The following is a 19,746-nucleotide window of genomic DNA, read 5'->3' as shown; positions in this document are numbered from 1 at the left end:
AGCGCTCCCTGCTGTACTTCTACTTCTAACAGAAGGTTTCTTGTGAGTGAGACAGATAAACAAAAGTTAGAAAGCAGCGGCCTCCAGTGGCTGATCTAAGCATTATTTAGATAATTTGGTACAGTTAGTGAAAAACCAGGTTTAGATTTGAGTCTTAGCTGAGGGTTAGGGGTTTGGTATTATTTTGAAATATCTAAAATGTTCTATAACTTGTTTCCTACATTTTACTGATCTCAGTTTTAACCTGGAGAGCAGGACACACTCTTTTAGTTAAAAGGGGGGTTAGCTGAGTTAAAAACAAGGTAATGAAGAGATGACTGAATGCAGTACCTAACATTCTTCCTCATGTAATAGCAAGAATTTTAAGTCTTGGAAGAGGGAACTTTGAAGACAGACACTGATTATCACTGGCACTGTTTTAGTGTTAGGAAAACTGGCTAGCATTCTTGCATTTCTAAGGACACTGATAATACAGAGGCAGCCCAGTGGGAATCAGGCACTTGGACTCTTGTCCCACCTAGCCTTAATCAGTTCTTGACCACGAGTGAGGAGTTTTCCCTCTCTGGGCTTCCATTAATCCCCTGTAAATGAAGCGGTTGGACTAGATAATCTCTAAGGCCGCTTACACCTCATAAAGACCATAATTATATATTTTATTTAGAAAGAGTTCATACAATGTTCCCACAGACATTCAGTTGAAGCAATTTGTTGAGGTCACTCAGCTAGCAAGTGGCAAAGCCATCCCTCAAACACAGGAGTTGCTCTAAAGCTTTTTTTTGCTCTTGACCCTGACCCTGTAGTACTGCATATGTCACTGCCATATCAGGCCAGTTTATCTCCTTGAGAAAGGCCATCTCCCGGTGACCCGATATTTGGGGAAGTTCTGCTGTTAGTGTTCTGCTGTATAGAGTTCTGCAAGTTGAACATCTTGCAGCTCAGAATTATAAAAACAAGAGATCAGAACTCGAATTACACTGGAATTTTACTTAGACACAACTGCACACATTCCTTTTCTGTGTAGTATTTGCTACTCTTCTTTAAAAAGAGGGATTCAAATCCAAGGCAAGAAAAAAGTTTTTAATAAACTTTATTTTTATATTCAAGATAAAGCATATACACAATTGAATGTGGAAATAAATAACTAGAAATGCTTTGGACACTTATTCATTTCCCCCTCAAACTCATTTTTTTTTTAACTCGAGTCTTTTTATTTATTTTAAGAAATATGGCAATTATAATACCAAGAGGAAAAAACACAAGTTTGTACAGAAACATATAGCCGCCTGACTATAGGGTTTAGTTGGTTTTAATAGTAACACAAAAAAACCACACAAGACACAAAGACTCTTCAACAGATTTACTCAAACAGCTTTGCTCGAGAAGAAAAAGGCACAGATTTTAAGAGGATGACAGTGATTATTAAGAATATGGTAAATGGAGGCTCAGCCAGAAAGTGACACTTTAGGAACTCTCAGGAAAAACGAACAAAATGAACTCTTCCCAATTATCTGCCTTCATTAAAATGAATTTTTAAATTAAATTGTATAAACATATGATATAAAGTTGGTACTTAGGAATTGTCTTTGTATATTTCCTCTATGTACAAATCTTTGTATACAACTTCAATGTTGCTTATACATTTCCTATATACCAAACTGAGCCAAGGCCCCCAGACTGCCTGCCCCGAGTCCCTGTGGAGCTCTCTGGCAGCCGGAGGGCCCCAGCAGCTTTCTGCCAGAATAGCTGGAAAGTAGGAGGGACCAGTTAAATGTAGTCATCTTCAACCGGCTCTCCATTGACATCACAATAGTGGATAAAAATTGCCACTACTCGCTGAAACACACCCTTCTTCATCTGACGCATCTCTGAAATTTCCTCTCCTATTGTTTCCATACAGATGTCTGCAGACAGCTGCCCTTTCCTTCGAGGAGCATAGATGGTGCCTTGGAAATTAGAAAGAAAAGAGGAAACATGTATGATTACCAGCATCATTTGGAAAGTCACTCTGATTGAGCTGGTCCATGAGATATGCCATATAGTGTAATGCAATGCAGCTGATGTATGTAGAGCTCATGGAATGGGTCCGCACTGGTTTAGTTATAGCCATGTTTGATGCCTAAGAAAGCACACATGATTAAAGGCCCACAGTGAAAATGCCCTAGAGAGGTCAGTCATATCCATGTACACATAGTCTGTGAAAGCCATTTCCTCATAAAATACTTTTTAAAAACGTCCCACAAATGGATATTCAAGTGTGCTAACACTTAGGAGAATTATATTAAAAAGTTTCTTCAAGTTTTCCCCCAAATATCTATACCTAAATCACAAGTTCCCACATACTAGCCAACAAGAAACAGCTCATATGTAGCAGGAGAATAATTAATACAACTGGAACAATTTTGAAACAATATACTTGACAAATTCTCCAATAAGGACGAACAAAATTATAAACATTTAAGTAATAAAAAAAGCTAGGTCGGAAAATCTGTCTGAAGGAAGCCTTCCCACCAACCTCCATATATCCCTACTAAGTCAACTGACTATCTGTTGTACAAATTTAGAGCTGTTTTTTCCAGGGTGAGAACCAAACAATAAAAGCAAATAAAAACACTTATATGGGAAGCGATTTAAAAACTACACTGCTCTTAACTCGCAAACAAAATATTAAGTATCTAACACAGTAGGATATACTCAAACTAGAGAGTACAAATGAAGTCAGGTCATACTTTCTTCATCATCTTCAAAATCGTATCTGGCGAAGCTGTTGGGTTCTGCTGCCCGTAGTGATCTCAACCAGGGGAAGTCAGAAATCATGGAATACGGAGCTCCATCGACAACACCTAAAACAAGAAGACAGATGAGCCGCACTACTGGTGTGGAGGTAACGACAGGGCCACACCCTGCAGTGCTTTGTAAGCAGAATGTAAAACGTGCTTTCATCCCTCATGGTAAACAAGCACTGGACCAGGAAGGAGACGTAGATCCCAATGCTAGCTCTGCCCCTATTGGGTCATGCCATCTTGGTCATCCTTTGCTTTCACTACGCCGCAGCTTCTCTCTCTCTCTCTCAAATAATGAGGTTGAGACAGCTGCCTTCAAGTCACTTCCATCTCTCAACTATAGCTAGTTTTAATTCTCTTCTACTTTTTGTTTCAACACTGCTTCTGATTGTTTAGGGATGGTAAAGACTCATACAAGGAAAGCAATATTTATCTGGTCCCTGCTACCTGCAGATATTCACAACACCCATTATTCTGATGAATTCTAAGGCTTTCACCCCTATCTTCCCTAGGGCATGTCTCTCCATCTAGTTAGTTAATAGCTATTCAGCTTTCCAACCATCGGTAAATGCTCACCTTCTAAAGTATAGATTTCTCTGCCCCAGGGGTACTTGGGGTACTTCTTTAAGTCATCTTCACTTCGTGTGGCTTCAGGAAAGAATTCATACTTAATGAGCTCTCTGGAGGCAACAAGAAAAATTAATAAAAATCACAAAACTGGAAATAATGCTGGGGCATGGGGTAGAAAGGAACTGTCAAATTTGTGTCAGGCCTAGATTCTAATGAACATCTCAGACAAAATATTAAATACCTAACAGAAGTAGGGTATACTCAAACTAGAGAATACATATCTAGTCAGGTCAAAATTACATTCTTCTCTATCTTCAAGATCATATCCGGTAAAGAAAGCAAGCCACTCTCTAATCAAATGTCTTATGTGTATAAGGTGCTTAATATAATGTCTATATAACAAATGCATGCAAGTCCAATTTTCTGATGATGTAAAACACACAGTTTTAAGAGCTCAATTTGATTTCTTTTCCATGCCCTAAGACTAAAGGAATGAAGTCAAAGGTACATGTACAGTCTGTTCTTGCAATTTTTTCTAAGTTTGAAAATAAAAAGTTATAGACACGTATGCTTCAGTTTTAAGTCCTCATTTCCCTCAGTTTTTCACCTATGTTATATTTTGCAGGTTTTGGTGCCTGAAAAGCCCAGATGAAATCATGTAAAATAAAGAACAACTAGGATTTCCCTAATTTTCAGTCATTTCCCTCGCTACGGGCCTCCAGGGGCTGCGGATTACTTACTGATTGATGTTTGCTATCGTGTCCATCCAGCTGCGAATGCGCACCTTATTCCGGACATTGGGAGGGTTACTGAATTCATGGATGATACATATGTGATAGGGGTAGGGACCACTAAACAGCTTCTGCTCCAGTGTGAGTGTGTCCACCTAGGGAAGACATCACAGAGAGGGCTTTGGACCAAGGAAGAGAATGCCTTAGAAATATATCTCCTAGAGCTTGAACAACCCTTCCTTGGGATTTCAGTTTTAAAATCTTTGGTTGATTTGAAAATCAAACAGTCACATTCAGCCCTGAACACAGCCTGCCATGCTGGGAGTGAGGCTTAGCAAATTCTTCCATCTAGCAAGCTCAGCGACTTACATCTCACTGTTGTATAAACGCCCGTTAAATCAGAGAATCTGGGCTCAGGTAACTGATCCCAGGAATCCACTTCTGAGTATGTCCTTTATAGGTTTAAGTACTGACTGCATCACAGAACTATGAATGTCTAGTACCACACACCCTCTTCACACTGGACTACTGCCATTCCTAAACACACATTTCCTTGCCCCCTTGTAGTCTTTGCTCACACTGCTTTCTTCTCAGGGAATGCCCTCTTCTCTATCTCTACTTATGAAATCCTACTCTGCCATCTTAGTGGCACACGTGTCTACCTCAGGGAAGGATGATGTCCTGTGCATTTTTCAGCCAGCAAACGATTTGTTTGTTGAATCAACTCTTTGGGGTCCAGGCTCAAATACTGACTGCGAAGGTTGTTTAATATTTCCTTTCAACTTCCTTTTGGCATCAAGCACAGAGTCTCACATACAATGTTTATTCTCTTATTTTTTTTTCCAGTTTTATTGAGAAATAATTGACATACATCACTGTATAAGTTTAAGGCATACAGCATGAAGATGTACATATATTGTGAAATGATTACCAAAATAGGTTCAGCTAACATCCATCATCTCATATAGATACAATAAAAAGAAAATGTTTACTCTCAATAATAATGATAATGATAATAATAGCAGCTACCACATGATTGGTTACTACACGCCAGCAACTCTTCTAGCACTTCACATGCATTAATTTAACCATCACAATAACTGTAGGTTTTTATTCTTCTAAATTTACAGATGAGGACACTAAGACAGAAATTAAGTAATCTGTTACAGGTCAGTGAACCAGAATTTGAATCAGGCAGTATGAAATCAGCATCTGTGCTCTTAACCACAGGCAATTTTTAATAAGTATAACATCTTGTCGAACAACAACTCCCCTCATCATATAACTTGCTAAAAACCCACAAAAGTCTAGCAGAGAAGCATTAATGAAGAAAACTGGCAAGGTAGTCTAGCTTGGTTAAAAGAACTCTGTAGAATCTTAAGAATCATTACTGTGGGTTAAGCGAATGAATAAATATCAAGTCCAAAAAGGCTGAAGACTAAAAAAAGAAAATACCACCACACCATATGTGTCATCAGAAAGGAGCGAGCGCGTTACCTGTTGCATTGGCCGTAGGTATATGATGCGGTTCCTCTCAGGAGGCATCCTTAGTATCTGGTCTAGTACCTGATCCATATTCAGTTTCTTGCACTGTGCATAGTCAAATCGGTTTACAATTGGTGCATTTTCTACTTTTAAATGTTTAAGTACCCTGCACCTGGTAGCTACAAAATGAAAACAATGGTAAGCTCTACAAACAATTTATACAAAGTAATAGAGCAATAAGCAGCCTATTTGGAATCATCTTTGGAGGACTGGCCCAGCTTTTATTAGCATAAATTACTGAAGATATAAACATCTTTAACAGAGGTCACACAGGTCAAGTATCACCACAAAATACAACTGACAGTTATCAGAATGACTTGAAAATGTGATTCTGTCTTGTTCAAAAGAAGGGGGTCAGCCTCATGCTAGAAGGGATGTTAAGGTATCTTTTCCTATCTAAGATTTTACTGGCAAGGAATCCAAGACCCAGGGAATGACCTGGATAAACACAAGAATTGTTTAGAAAATATTTATTGAAAACAATGAATGATGCTAACTATTAAATTATACAGTTTTAAGGGTAATGGTCAAATAAATCTGGAAAAATTCACATACATTATCTTACATTCGCCCACAGGAAATGAGCAGAGTTCATTTTAATTCCTATTACAAGTATAAAAGCAGAACCTTAAAAAAAGATCCAGAAATATTTGGATACCTTAAAGTTGTCAGTCCAATGTGGTAGCCACTAGCCACCCGGAGCTTGTTAAATTTAAACTAATTGAAATGTAATAAAATTAAAAATTCAGTTCCTCGGGCACTAGCCATAGTTCAAGTGTTCAATAGTCACATGTGGCCAATGGTTACCATACTGAACAGTGTAGATACAGAACATTTCCATCACTGGAGAAAGTTCTACTGAGGGTGCTAGTCTGAAACATGATTAAATATTCTTCCTGTTTAACATATAAAATGTGGGGTTATAGAGAAAAGTAATTGTGATATGATATAATAAACACATTTATTTTCTTTTAATTAAAAAAAATTTTTTTATTGAGGTAACTGGTTTACAACATTATATAAATTTCAGGTGTACATCACTATATTTCAATTTCTGTGTAGACTACATCGTCTCCGCCACGCAAAGTCTAACTGCCACCTGTCACCATACACACGTGCCCTTTTACCTCTTCCACTCTCCCCCCTCCTCCCTTTCCCTCTGGCAACCACCAATCTATTTTCTGTTTCTTTGTGTGTGTTTGTTGTTATTCTTGTTTTCTATCTTCGCCATATGAGTGAAATTTTATGGTATCTGGCTTGTAATATAATAAACACATTTAACTGCAATAGTATACCAACTTCAGAAAAATATCTCTTTCCTTTTTTTCATCTCAAATTTCAATTTGATCCAATTTTTATCACAGATTTCAAGCTGGTCCAACTCAAGAGAGAGAATCAGATGAAAGATATTATAAAACCATAAGGCCAATACACCTGATCTTTTTAACATTTCATAAAGACATCTACTATAACATCCTTGACCCAAATGTCATTATCTTCCTGAGCAATCTAGCCCTGTAGTAACTCTGATGTTTGAACACTGAGCAAGTCTCCTGCCTTTCAGACTCATTTTTCTCCTTCTGTGACATGGCAGGAGGAAGCGGAAGCAGCGCTGGGACAGGAAAGGAGGAGAGAGAGAAAGAGGACTAGATGGCGATAGGGTTCAGTGGTTCTCTGCTATAAAACCAGGCACGGCTAAGGTCAGTTCTCATCTCATTTAGCATCTCATCTGCCATTGACTTAGTCAGTGGGTGTCTAGGGACTGAGCTACTTATCTAAGATCTTCTGTCCCATGATAAGCTGAGCTGAACAATTTGGTTTAAGGGGAAAAGGCTGGGCCTGAGGCCATGTGATCCATCACTAAGTTAGAGAAAATATGGGAAGAATCATCAGAGTCAAGTGCAGAGGTGAAAACTGGTCAGATTCTCAGCACTCAGAGTAGAGGAAGGAATGAGAAGTCAACCAGCAGAGTGGGAAGGTTGAGAGTTAGATTCGCAGACTTTCAGAGGGTAGATGCTGACAGACTGAAAGCTCTTACAGTGCTGCCTTAAGCTAGGTTGGGCTCTCCTGCTATTATGATTGCTGAACTTCTGAAGGGCTCCTGTTCTGTTTTAGGAGGAAACTCCAATAGGAGATAGTCATTTATTAGATGTTTTAAGACCTTGTTGGTTGGAATGGAATAAAGTACTACCCCTTAAGGGTGAACACAGGGTCTAGGGTCCCCAGGTCTGGAGTTTTCTAGAACTCAGGAGAGAGGTAGTATTTAAATCTCAGTTTTCTTTCTCCTTCTTGGGATTCTCCTAGTTTATGACAAAATGTTTGATAAGGATTTCTTTGTTTTGTTTACTACCAGTATTGTAGAAGAAGTGCAAAGAAAAGAAAGCCCCTAAATTATTTGTTTGCAATACTAATGTAATACAAATTAACCTTTACTAGGCTTTTACTAGAGGTCAGACCCTCTACTGTATATGTACACACGTACATACGTACATACACACACACACACCAATCACTGCATTTAACCTTCAAAAACGCTTCATAAGGTGAGTACAATTACACACTTTACAGATTGAAGAAAAGGAACACGGAGAATATATAACCTGCCCAAGGCAAGAAACAAGTCAGATCTTCAAAATTTTACATGAATAGGTATCAAAAATGTAATTTTGAGTGCAAATGGAAAAATAAACAGATCATGTACAGGATACAGTATGTACCTAAAATTTTTAAAGCTTACACCAAATAATAGCCTATTATTTGTTCAGAGAGAAATATGTATACGAGTAAAGACAGGAAAGATAGACTGGAAAGACATATTAAATCCACAAGTACAGATGCTGGCAGATGATGGAATTGGCAATGAGGGACAAATGGGACTAAAAAGAAAAGTGGGGCTTGGACTGATGATAATGTGCCACGAAGTGAGGTTATGACTGATCATGGCAACCAAACACAAAGCAGTTTAGCACTTAAGGCCCAGTCATCACTCTCCTCAAAAAACATTTACACACAAAACATGTCCAATGTCACAGCTAGCAAAGGGCAGAGACAGGATTCAAGCTGAGGTCTCTTTGACTCCAAAGCCTAGACATGTTGTTAATCTACTGTGTCAGATCAGGATGCAATTCATGGAGGAAACCAGAGGGGAGGCTATTTGAAAAGACGCACCAAGTCTCTCTGTACATGGTCTCTCACAAATACTATAGACTAATTATTTGAAGGAGGACAGAATTACCAATAATCCAACATAATGATTCCTTTGAAAAAATAATATAGTAATGTTATTGTAGTATTTATGAGTTCTTAATTCTTTAAACTCATTCATGATGCTCTTGAATGACAAAGGCCTAAATACATACCATGGATGAACATCATCTTGGGACAGTCTTTTAGCACCAGATCTGTGATTCCACAGTTGGTCATAGTAACCCCAACAAGATTTTTGGATTTTAATACAAGGACCTACAAGGAGAAAAATTAAGAAGTTAGACATATCTTTCTGTACTTTTTTTTTTTTTAAGCTTAAATGTTTCCACTGGCACAAATGAGAAGCAGCTGTTACCAATTTCTTCTCTTTAGGACAAAGTAACTATATAAGAAAGGAAACTTTAGTCCCTTTACATCATTCAGGAACTTGGCTGGACTGACAGGTAAGCGAGAGTTTTTTTCTTCACCTGGACATGGTCATCCTCAATCACAGGATCACTGGTACTGGTAGACTTATCTGCCGTCCGCTTCCGCTTCATGGCATGACGTGGCTTTGTTTTGGCAACCTCTAGAAAAAGCAACAGGAAAATCCAAATTTTAGCCTTGCTTTCTTTCCTTCAAGAGAGCATATTCAATTGCATATGCATAAATTCCACCAAAGCAACTCTCCAAATCTATCACTTGGGTCCCAATGGAATACAGTCAGACTGCTATTTCCAACTGACTGTTCCAAAGCAAGATCGCCCTCCATTATCTCAAACATATCTACATGAAACAAGATCCCTTTTCATACCTGGGCTATTCCAACAATCTAATTAACATTCCCATCTCCAGTCACTCAACCCATCCGAAATACTACTGGTGGATTCAACTCAGCACTTCCCTGCTAAGTAACTTTACAGTATTTACTATTGCTTAGCAAATACGTTTCAATGCCTGACATTTGGAGCTATGCTTTAGCCCCACCTGTTCCCAATTATTCTATACCATATCCTAGTCATCTCCCATTGACAATGCCTCTGAAGTCATTAATCGTTCTAGCTCCTTCTGCCCAGAACACCTTTCCTGATTTCACCTTTTGAAATACTACTCATCCCTGAAAGGTCCAGCTCAAATGCCAACTGCTCTAACAAATCATCTGCATCTCCAAACATTATATATGGTTCTGTAATCCCCTGTATACTTGTTTCTCCATTTAAGCTAAAAGCTTCTTGAAGGCAACAACACTGTCTTATTTTATCTTTGTATCAATGTCAGCCACTTGTAATGAGCTAAAACGAATATTTATTGAATGAACTGGCACTCAACATTCACTGAATGAACGAGGGCATCAGTTACGTAAATGGAATAACAACAGCAAATATTTACTGAGCACTTACTGTGTGTCAGGCACTTTTCTAAGGGTTTTACTTAACTAATTTGATCCTTAGCCCTCTGGGATAGATTTTTTATTCTCCATACTTTACAAATTAGGATACTGAGACACGGGAAAGTAAAATAGCATGCCAAGGAGTAAGTGGTGGAACTAGGTGTCAAACCCAGGCAACTTGGTGGCAGTCACTGTGACAGAAAACCTGCAATCTCTTATCTGCCAAACCCTAGTTAGTAAAGCCCTAATTCATTTACTAGAATTGTTCTAAAACATTATAGTCTAATTATAAAATCAAATATGTTGATTTTATTTAAATACAAGTTCTAAATTCATCTATAAAACTCAATAAGCACATATATATTCTAAAACAAGACACTGCAAGTCACTGTCCTCATTTTTGATAATCATTCTGTAGCAGAGCACATTCTGAATGAAATAAGGTTGACCTTCACGAATTAAATCCCACCACACTGCTCTTTCAGATACCACTACTACATCACAAACATTCCACTTGGTAATTGTCTAACTTCGAACATGAAAGATTACAAAGAAAGACAGGGAAACAAGGTGCAAATATTGCAAATTCCCAAAGGCTTCGGGTTAGATGGGAAGTCTGGAGACCCAACCCAAGTGTTTTTTGACACATCAAAACCCTTTCCTCCACCATTTGGAATCTTTGTGAAACCTTACTATGCAAAGCAATTGGAAGCAGCTGCTTTGGTTGAAGCCTAAAAGGGAGCCCAAGAGTTCTACCCATTAAACTTCCTCCAAGGACCCTGAACCCAAGCAAAACCCTGGGGTTCTGGAAAAACATGAAAACTATTGATCTGGGCAACCCACTGAAGGCCTTCTTCCACAGTATTCCTGAAGAAACTTCATGCAAAATCTAATTATCTTCACTGACAAGAAATCTTCTAAAGGCAGCACATTTCACATGACAGCCAAAATTCACACACCTGTTACAACCAATAATAGGTCCTGGTTCCCTCTCTCAGTACCACAAAAATAAAAACAAACAAAAAACAAAAACAAAAAAAGGTCTTTTTCCATTCCTTCACGATAGTTTTCAAATAAAAATCTTCTTTAGCATCTTCCTTTTCTGATCCAATTTTCAAACTTCTCACCTTCCTCGATTGCTCTCTCCCCTCCTCTTTAACTGATCAGAAATATGGGGTTCAAAGTTAAATTTCCTGCTCTCCAGAGTTGCCCAATTGCCCAAATTGGCAATTTATATTTTCTAAGAAAAGTTATAAACCTAAGTCATACTTTATATGTAGATAACCTTGAAAAACAAAGGTTTCCCAATGTAGAAGGAAAACAGTTCATTGTGTTGGTTATTTTCTCATGCCTCCCTTTTTGTTTGGGGGCAATTCTTAGTGATTTCATACATCCATCAGCATCAACATACCTTATATGATGGTTATTAAGTTCCACTTATTAAGTTCACAATTATTCACTGAGCCCCATAATACCGTGTAAGACACTGTGCTAGAAGCTGGGAATATAATGGCAAACAAGTAGACACTGTCCCTGCCCTCATGGAGCTCAGAGTCTATTGGAAAGATAGTAAAACATGGAATTACAACATGGTGCAGTTAACACTGGTGTAGAAGGTGCTATAGAAATACAGAAAAGTAGACCAATCCAGTCTTGGGGTGTCAGGGAAAGAGGTTAGTATTTATGAGAACCATACCATATTAACCTTAAATGCTATTCTTTGAAAATCCCATTAGTTATTTTTGCAATATTTATTTTATAAAGAATTATACAGTGAGGTTAAAAACAACAACTTATAGGCATTTATTCCCCAAATAGGAATTCACAAGACAAATAACTACATTACCTTCTAACATGGTTTTAACACTACATAAGGCCATAAATTGAAAACCAAATAAAAAAATTCAAATGTTTTCTCTGAAGTGATTTAAAAAAGTCCATAACACTCAATCAAGTTTGTTCCTTTATTAGTTGGGATTTATTAGTTGGGATTTTTCTCCTTAAAACTTTTAAAGCAGAATGGCCAATAGATATCAAAAACACGCTAGATTAAAAACAACAAGTTGAAAGCCACCCAAATAACTTGTTCTTCTTTCTAAAAGAGATCCAGATAATGTTAAAAATCAGTACTTTGACATTTCTCCAGAATAACTGTTACTGAAAGTAAATGGACATTTGTATTGTTTAAAAAATATTAAGAAATAATTTGCCTACTAACACACATTAGCTACATACATTAGAAATCTTCTCAAATTGAAAAAAAAGTCACCAGATGACAGATGCAATTTACCAAAAAAAGTAAAAAACACTACATAAATGAGATTTTTTTTTTAATTCTAGGGAATTATTTAACCTAAGAAAAAGTTCTAGTCACTAAACAAGTCAGAGGAAATGGTAAAGGGGCTAGCGGAACATAAGGCAAAAAAGAAGTCAAAACCCCCTATGGTTAATATGAAGGATCTATAGTAAACAAAACAAAACAAAAACCCCCCAAACAATAACAACTATAAACCTTTACCAAGAGACATAAGACAAAAGGGAGACAAGACAGTCCCTAAATAGGAAGACTCAATGCTGTAAGAATGACAATTAGCTTTTCCGTTGATCAACGTAATGGAATTCCAAACAAAAACCCAGAAGATTTGCTTTTGGAGCTTGAAAAAATTATTATAAAATACCACTATAAAAATAAATGATAAATGCATGATTAGCGAAGCAAATTTTGAGAAAGAATAATGAAACAGAACACTGGAGTAGAATAGAATGCCCAGAGATAAACCTAAGTCTATCTCAGGTACATGATCAAAGAGTGTTTCAAAATGACAGGAGAAAGGATGTCAATAAACAGTACTGAGACAACTTGGTGACAATTTGGAATAAAAAAATGAAGTTAGTTTCCACAGATTAAAATAAAGAACTAAAATAAATAAATAAATGAAAAAAAGAATGAGAAGATGTGAACAATTATCTGAACCAGGCATAGGGAAGGCCTTCCACAGCATAAAAATAAAGAAATCACAAAGGTAAACATGTAGATCTGACTCTACAAATGTGAAAAACTGTGCAACAAAAGGTGTCATAATGGGGAGTTTCTTTTTTGTGTGTGTGTGTGAGGAAGACAAGCCCTGAGCTAACAGCCCGTGCCAATCCTCCTCTTTTTGCTGAGGAAGATTGGCCCTGGGCTAACATCCGTGCCCGTCTTCCTCCACTTTATATGGCACGCAGCCACAGCATGGCTTGACAAGCGGTGCATTGGTACACGCCCAGGATCCAAACCCGAGAACCCCCAGGCTGCCGCAGCGGAGCACGTGTACTTAACCGCTATGCCACCGGGCCAGCCTGGGGAGTTTCTGTTTAATGGGTACAGAGTTGCAGTTTGGGATGATGAAAAAGTTCAGATGGATGGTGGTGATGGTTGCACAACAGTATGAACGCATTTAATGCCAATGACCTGTACACTTCAAAATGGTTAACAATGGTAAATTTTATGTTATGTATAAAAAAAGGTATCATAAAACAATTAAAATTCAAGCTGGGAAAAGTATTTTTATCATATGGCAGAACTAGTGTTTGCAAAGCATAATAAAATCTTCAAATAAAACGTATTTTAATGAGTTTATACTACTATGATGTGATATAAGCACATAAATAATTTTTTTTTTGTCAGGAAGATCAGCCCTGAGCTAACATCCATGCCAATCCTCCTCTTTTTTCTGAGGAAGACTGGCCCTGAGCTAACATCCGTGCCCCATCTTCCTCCACTTTATGTGGGACGCCGCCACAGCATGGCCTGACATGCAGTGCGTCGGTGCGTGCCCGGGATCCGAACCCGGGCCACCAGCAGCGGAGTGTGCACACTTAACCACTATGGCACGGGGCCAGCCCAAGCACATAAATAATTAAGGTCTCATATTTACCTTACGAAAGCTTATTTTTGTTAGTTTAACTCCACATGATTCAATCAGCTCTATTTAGTATATAAAAAAAGCACTGACTCGGGCCCGCCCGGTGGCGCAAGCGGTTAAGTGCGCGCGCTCCGCTGCGGCGGCCCGGGGTTCGCTGGTTCGGATCCCGGGCGCGCACCGACGCACTGCTTGGTAAGCCATGCTGTGGCGGCGTCCCATATAAAGTGGAGGAAGATAGGCACCGCTGTTAGCCCAGGGCCGTCTTCCTCAGCAAAAAAAAAAGGAGGAGGATTGGCTGATGTTAGCTCAGGGCTGATCTCCTCACAAAAAAAAAAAAGAAAAAAAAAAAAAAAAGCACTGACTCTATGTTCTGGGGCTGATTTTAAGATTTAAAAATTGAGATGGAGAAAATTAAAATATATCAATATACATTGACAGGTATTCATGACAATAAAGGCAGGAGAGATTACTCAAAAATAAGGTCAGAAATATAAACAGAACTATGGTTAAGAAATGTGCTTGGGCCTGGCCCAGTGGCGTAGTGGTAAGTTCACAAGCTCCACTTCAGCGGCCCAGGGTTCGCAGGTTTGAATACTGGGCGTGGACCTATACCCTGCTCATCAAGCCATGCTGTGGCAGCATCCCACATACAAAATAGAGGAAGATGGGCACAGATGTTAGCTCAGGGCTAATCTTCCTCAGCAAAAAGAGAAAGATTGGCAACGGATGTTACTCAGGGCCAATCTTCCTCAGCAGGAAAAAAAAAAAAGAAATGTGTTTACCCCCCACCCAACCCAATGCCTTGGCATACACATTATAAATACTATTAATGAGATTTATATGGATATATATGTCTTGAATGTACCTTCACCAAAATAACTCTCAGCTACTCTACTGACTTACCTGCTTATCTCCTGGCAAACCTAACTGGAAGCAAAACTAGACTTCAGAAAAAATTACTAAGTACTGTAGAGGCAGCTATAGGGGCATACCCATATATGTTCCCCCAGCCCCAGGAACTTTAGGTCCTTACCTTTTGGCTAAGGTTTAAAACTTCACTAAGAGTTAAGACTTTCCCAAGTATGGGATGGGAGCAGAGTTTATCTATTGGGACTTAGACATCAGAATCAGTATTGTATTTAGGGTCAAGATACACAATTATATTTTTCTTAGAAGCTTAACTATCTGAGTTTTTCTCAGTTGGATGTTTTACAAGCTGTTTTGCATGCTTCCCCACCACCCTCCCCATGCTGAAAATTAGTTCAAAATCTGTATGATCATAGAACCCCAACATAGAATTCAATTTGTCAAACTGGCTTTATATCAGAAAACTTATGGAACGAGCTAACGCCCTTCTCAAGTCCTAACCTGCAATTGCTAATCCTGGCAGCATTGTCATACCTGACTCAGATACCAGCGGTACATGGGAGAGTCTGCTCCTGGCCCTTGTTAGGGGCCTCCGAGGGTAGTCTTCATTAGACTGCACGTCACAGCTCTCAGGCTGGGAGCTCCCCCTCCTGTCCTCACCTGTAGCCCCAGAGCCACTCCCATTAGTCCTCTCATCATGTGATGGGCCTGAAGACCCCCCTTGTGGCAGAGTCCTAAAGGAAAAGGCGGATCTCGTACCATCCGGGCCATTCACAACACAGGCTCGGCTGGTTGAAGGACGTTCCTCATCAGAACACCTGCTAGTTCTCCTTTGGGATTCCTGGGGCCTGTGACAGCAGCATCTGGGGCAGACAGAACTCTCTGCATCTCCCTCCTCCATGGCCTCAGAGTCCTCTGACCCACCGGGGGAGCAGACACACTGCCTGGACACATCCACTTCTGTAGGGCTAGGCTCGGAAGAGCCGCCGCTGTTCACCGTCCTTACAAAGTCGGGACTTTGAGAAGCAGTGCTGTGTGAGCTGGAGTTTCCCACTGTGTTGGCGGTGGTGCTGCTGCAGCTGGGATAAACATCCTTGTTTTTTTTCTTTTCAGGAATATCCCTAGCTGCTTTCATATCGGCTTTGATCTGCTCACTGGTGACCTGACAGCCTTTCTCACAGCTGCTTTCCTCGAGGGGAAACTGCTTCGACTGGCCCATCTGATGGGAGTTGTACCTCTTTCGAAGTGGAGTCTTGCCTTTTCCACTTACTGCTTATAGAAAAAGAAGAATGGCCCGAGGAAAAGAAAAGATTTCAGTACAAATTCTGGACAAAAGGCAAGAGTAAATTTGGAACAGGAAATAGTGAACACTAATTTTCCTGAAGTATAATGGTGACAACATCACTGAGCTGCCCAAAAATTCTCTATGGCTCCCTCATGCCCACCTGGTTTATACTCCTTAGCTCAGTCTTCAATGCTCACCATGATCTAATTACAAACTAACTTTCTCTTCTGGTCCCCTCTATATACATTCTACACTCCAGCCCAAACTCTTCTCTGAATATATCCCTGCCCTACCACCTGGGGGCTTTTGCTCCCACTAATTCTTCAGCTTTGGACTTCTGTTCAATCTCTTCTGCACCCCCACTCCAAAGCCACTGCAGTATATGCCCTGTAATATTATTATTGATGTTTCTGATCTGACTCTTTAACCAGACTAGAGGTTCCCTAGAGATCAACCATGACTTACTCATCTCTCTATCCCTCACAGTACCTAACACAGTACCTGGGGCACAGTAAGGCTCAATGAATATATAAAGGAATATTTAAACAAATAAGGTTTTGTCTGGCTGACAGATGATCTAGCTTCTAAATTCAGAAAGTAAACTTTCTAGGACGTTTTAGGTTTAAGTTAGCTGGTCACATTACTTTTCCTAAATTTCAGTTTCCATAAAAGCTCCTTTCAACCACAGTGTAAAGATATCTGAATTTTTAACAGGAATAAAGTAAGAGTTGAGTAATCAGTCAGTTAGTAAGTTATTCCAAGTCTAAACAATTGAGCTTTCCATATACAGAAGTGTATATATATTTCAGGTTCAGTGTTAAATGTATACTGAACATTCAAACATACTAAGGAGTAAGGTACCCAAGAAAAAACGAGTGGACAATTAAAAAAAATCTCATCTTTTGCTGAAAAGTGGTAAGCACATAGTTCTGAGAAACAGAGGAGAAGGAAAGACAAGGAAGAAGCATGAACCTAAAAGTTAAGAGAATTCTAATTTCTTGGTGAGGACAAAGGCAGAAGGCTGTTGACTAGATTTAAAGGGAGGCAGAGGTTTCTAAGAACAGACTTGAGGACTCCCTCAAGCACAACTAGCCACATCATTGGCTCAGCACACTGGACAGATGAGCACCTGGGCAAAGGCTGTTTTCTCACTGCTCTGGATGCCTCAGTCATCCTTACATGAGGCACAGGCCTCTTGCTAATCCCTGATGCCCTGATGCCACACCTTCCTAAAGCCTGCAGCGTGGGGCTCACAATGCTCCTGTCTTCTTTTCCTCGGGCCCTGATTCCACGATATTTCCCTCTGCTACACTTGCTCTCAACAGCATCACTCAGAATTCCCTCTCACTTGGGCTACTGCCTTTCTTGCCCCCTGTCACATTTCGTAACGAATGTTAACTACACCCCAAGTTGAGGTAGGGACACATTATATAAAGGCCAAGTCTGTGAGTTCTCATGAGGACTCCCACTGAATGGGGTCAGAGTAAGACATAATCTCTCACCTGACAATTCCCTGGACTGCAATGACTCTCCGATTTTTTCCTCACGCTCAGAGTAACGCCGAGCACCATTCTTAGGAATCCAGACTTCTTGGAGTTCCAGACTGTCCTCCTCATCATCACTCTCTGAATCATGAACAGTAATTGGGGTTGGTTTTACTACACGCTGAAGACCACTGGGTCCTAAAACAAAAAGCACAGACCAAAAGTTATTTTTTGCAGAAGAAAGGCTCCCACTCAAAGCGCTGTATCCAGGGATCTGGGATCACAGAAACACTTTAGCTCTATGTAGCCTCCCTCATCACTCGTTCTAATGGAATATATACTTGGATGAGATACTGTGAAAGTATTTGACCTCTAAAGCATTATGTAAACATTAGGTATGATTAATATGCCGACCAATATTATACATTTCTAAAGGCAAATTAAAACAGATGACCATATGGTATCCCCCACTTCAGGACCTTTACTATTGGAAAAAGTCACATAAATCATCCTAAAAATAATCAAAATCACAGTCATAATAATCATTTAAAAAATAAACTAAATATTTTCCCAATTTTGTAAATGTATAAATGAAGGCAAAGCAAATGAAGATGAACCTCAGACACCTGTGGGACTGGTGAGAACTCTCTCTGTTCTTAACTGAGTATAGGTCTATCTCATTGGCTGTAGCAGACACATTCCTGAAAGGCTAGATGCATGCTATGGTCTGGTTATTCGAGTATTTATATTTATGTAAAAAATGTTGTATCTACTTGGCAGTGTACATTGTAAACCTTTAGCTCTTATGAATCAATTCTCTCTGACAAGTGACTGATATTCACTCCATCAATAAAATGTAACGCTCCAAGGAACATTGCCTGTCTTTTTCCTGTCACATTGTACAATGCCTGGCACAGGGTAGGCACTCAATAAATATTTGTTGAGTAAGTGACTGCATCTGTAAAACACTTAAAACAAGGGTAAAGATATTTTCAATTCAAAGACAAGGTAGCATTCCATCAGACTAAGAGTGAGAAAACTAGATTCTAATCTCAATTCTGTCCCTTCATCACCAGCTAAGTGGTCTTGAGCAAATCATTCAAATTTCTGAAAGAATATTGGTTTCCCCATTTGTAAAATGAAGGCTTGTATTAGGTAATCTTTAAAGGCCTTATGACTCTACAGTGTGCCATAAGTCACCCAATGGCAAATGGAGACTAGATCTTGGTCTGTTTACTAAACCAGATCAACTTCTCTACTGCTCCTCATCCCCACCAAAATGATGGGAGAGGACAAGCAGAATATTTGATCAGGTTATTTATTTTCCCATCAACAATTTGAGCGCTTTCTTTCTCTATACACACACAAACACACAGGTGCATACACCAATATAGAAAGAGGAGTTATTGCTGCAGTTAAAAAAAAATCAAAACCAAACTTTAATTAGATATATATATATACACACACACCCATACATACACATGCAGCAAGGAGAACAACAATATCATAAGGCCTCAATAATAAAAAGCATATAACAAACCATTAGCTGTAATGTCAAAAAAATAATCATTCTCAGTGTTTTACTTTCTTCATTAGAGTCAGGCCCTAGATTTCAGAACCGTGAATACAGGAAACTACGTGATTACCTGCTTGTTCCTCATCGACATCCACAGGAATAACCGCCTGGCTGTGAGCTGGTATCTCACGTCCACTCTCAGCCACCACCTCTCCGTCTTCTTGCACCATGTCTTCCATCTCATTCAATGCTTAAACAAAAATAAACACAAAGTAAGACCAGAAGAGGTCTAAAAAAAACCACAATGGCAGGCAAAACTGTGACAGCTCTGAGAAATGAACAGCCCTGTGATTACTAGGCCCACTCTGGAAAAATAGCATTGTGCTTCAATAGACAGACATTAACAAGAAGTGTCCAATTATTCTATACGAGAGGAAATCACGGATGGGAAAGGACTACTTGGTGGAGAAATTCCATCACTGTAAGA

At 39.2% G+C, this 19,746-nt stretch overlaps 1 protein-coding gene across 5 annotated transcripts in view; it reads right to left on the bottom strand.

Moving 5' to 3' along the window:
- Positions 1 to 1,342: 1,342 nt before the first annotated feature.
- FBXO38 (F-box protein 38) overlaps positions 1,343 to 19,746 on the bottom strand; it is a 55,813-nt gene continuing 37,409 nt past the window's right edge. For 3 of the 5 annotated variants that reach the window (XM_058543556.1, XM_058543546.1, XM_058543575.1), the window contains 10 exons: positions 19,390 to 19,509; positions 17,762 to 17,941; positions 15,509 to 16,243; positions 9,301 to 9,401; positions 8,986 to 9,088; positions 5,579 to 5,745; positions 4,091 to 4,236; positions 3,357 to 3,460; positions 2,727 to 2,840; positions 1,343 to 1,943 (listed from right to left, as the gene is read on the bottom strand). In XM_058543556.1, the coding sequence (XP_058399539.1) occupies positions 1,765 to 1,943; positions 2,727 to 2,840; positions 3,357 to 3,460; positions 4,091 to 4,236; positions 5,579 to 5,745; positions 8,986 to 9,088; positions 9,301 to 9,401; positions 15,509 to 16,243; positions 17,762 to 17,941; positions 19,390 to 19,509 (1,949 nt within the window). In that variant the 3' untranslated portion in view covers positions 1,343 to 1,764. The remainder of the gene's footprint in view (positions 1,944 to 2,726; positions 2,841 to 3,356; positions 3,461 to 4,090; positions 4,237 to 5,578; positions 5,746 to 8,985; positions 9,089 to 9,300; positions 9,402 to 15,508; positions 16,244 to 17,761; positions 17,942 to 19,389; positions 19,510 to 19,746) is intronic. The other 2 variants (XM_058543565.1, XM_058543584.1) reach the window with 2 other exon arrangements.

This window comes from Diceros bicornis, chromosome 1 (genome assembly GCF_020826845.1).
Source record: "Diceros bicornis minor isolate mBicDic1 chromosome 1, mDicBic1.mat.cur, whole genome shotgun sequence".
NCBI classification, from domain to species: domain Eukaryota; kingdom Metazoa; phylum Chordata; class Mammalia; order Perissodactyla; family Rhinocerotidae; genus Diceros; species Diceros bicornis.
Note: the sequence above shows the minus strand (reverse complement) of the source record. Positions and strands in the feature narration are given on the sequence as shown.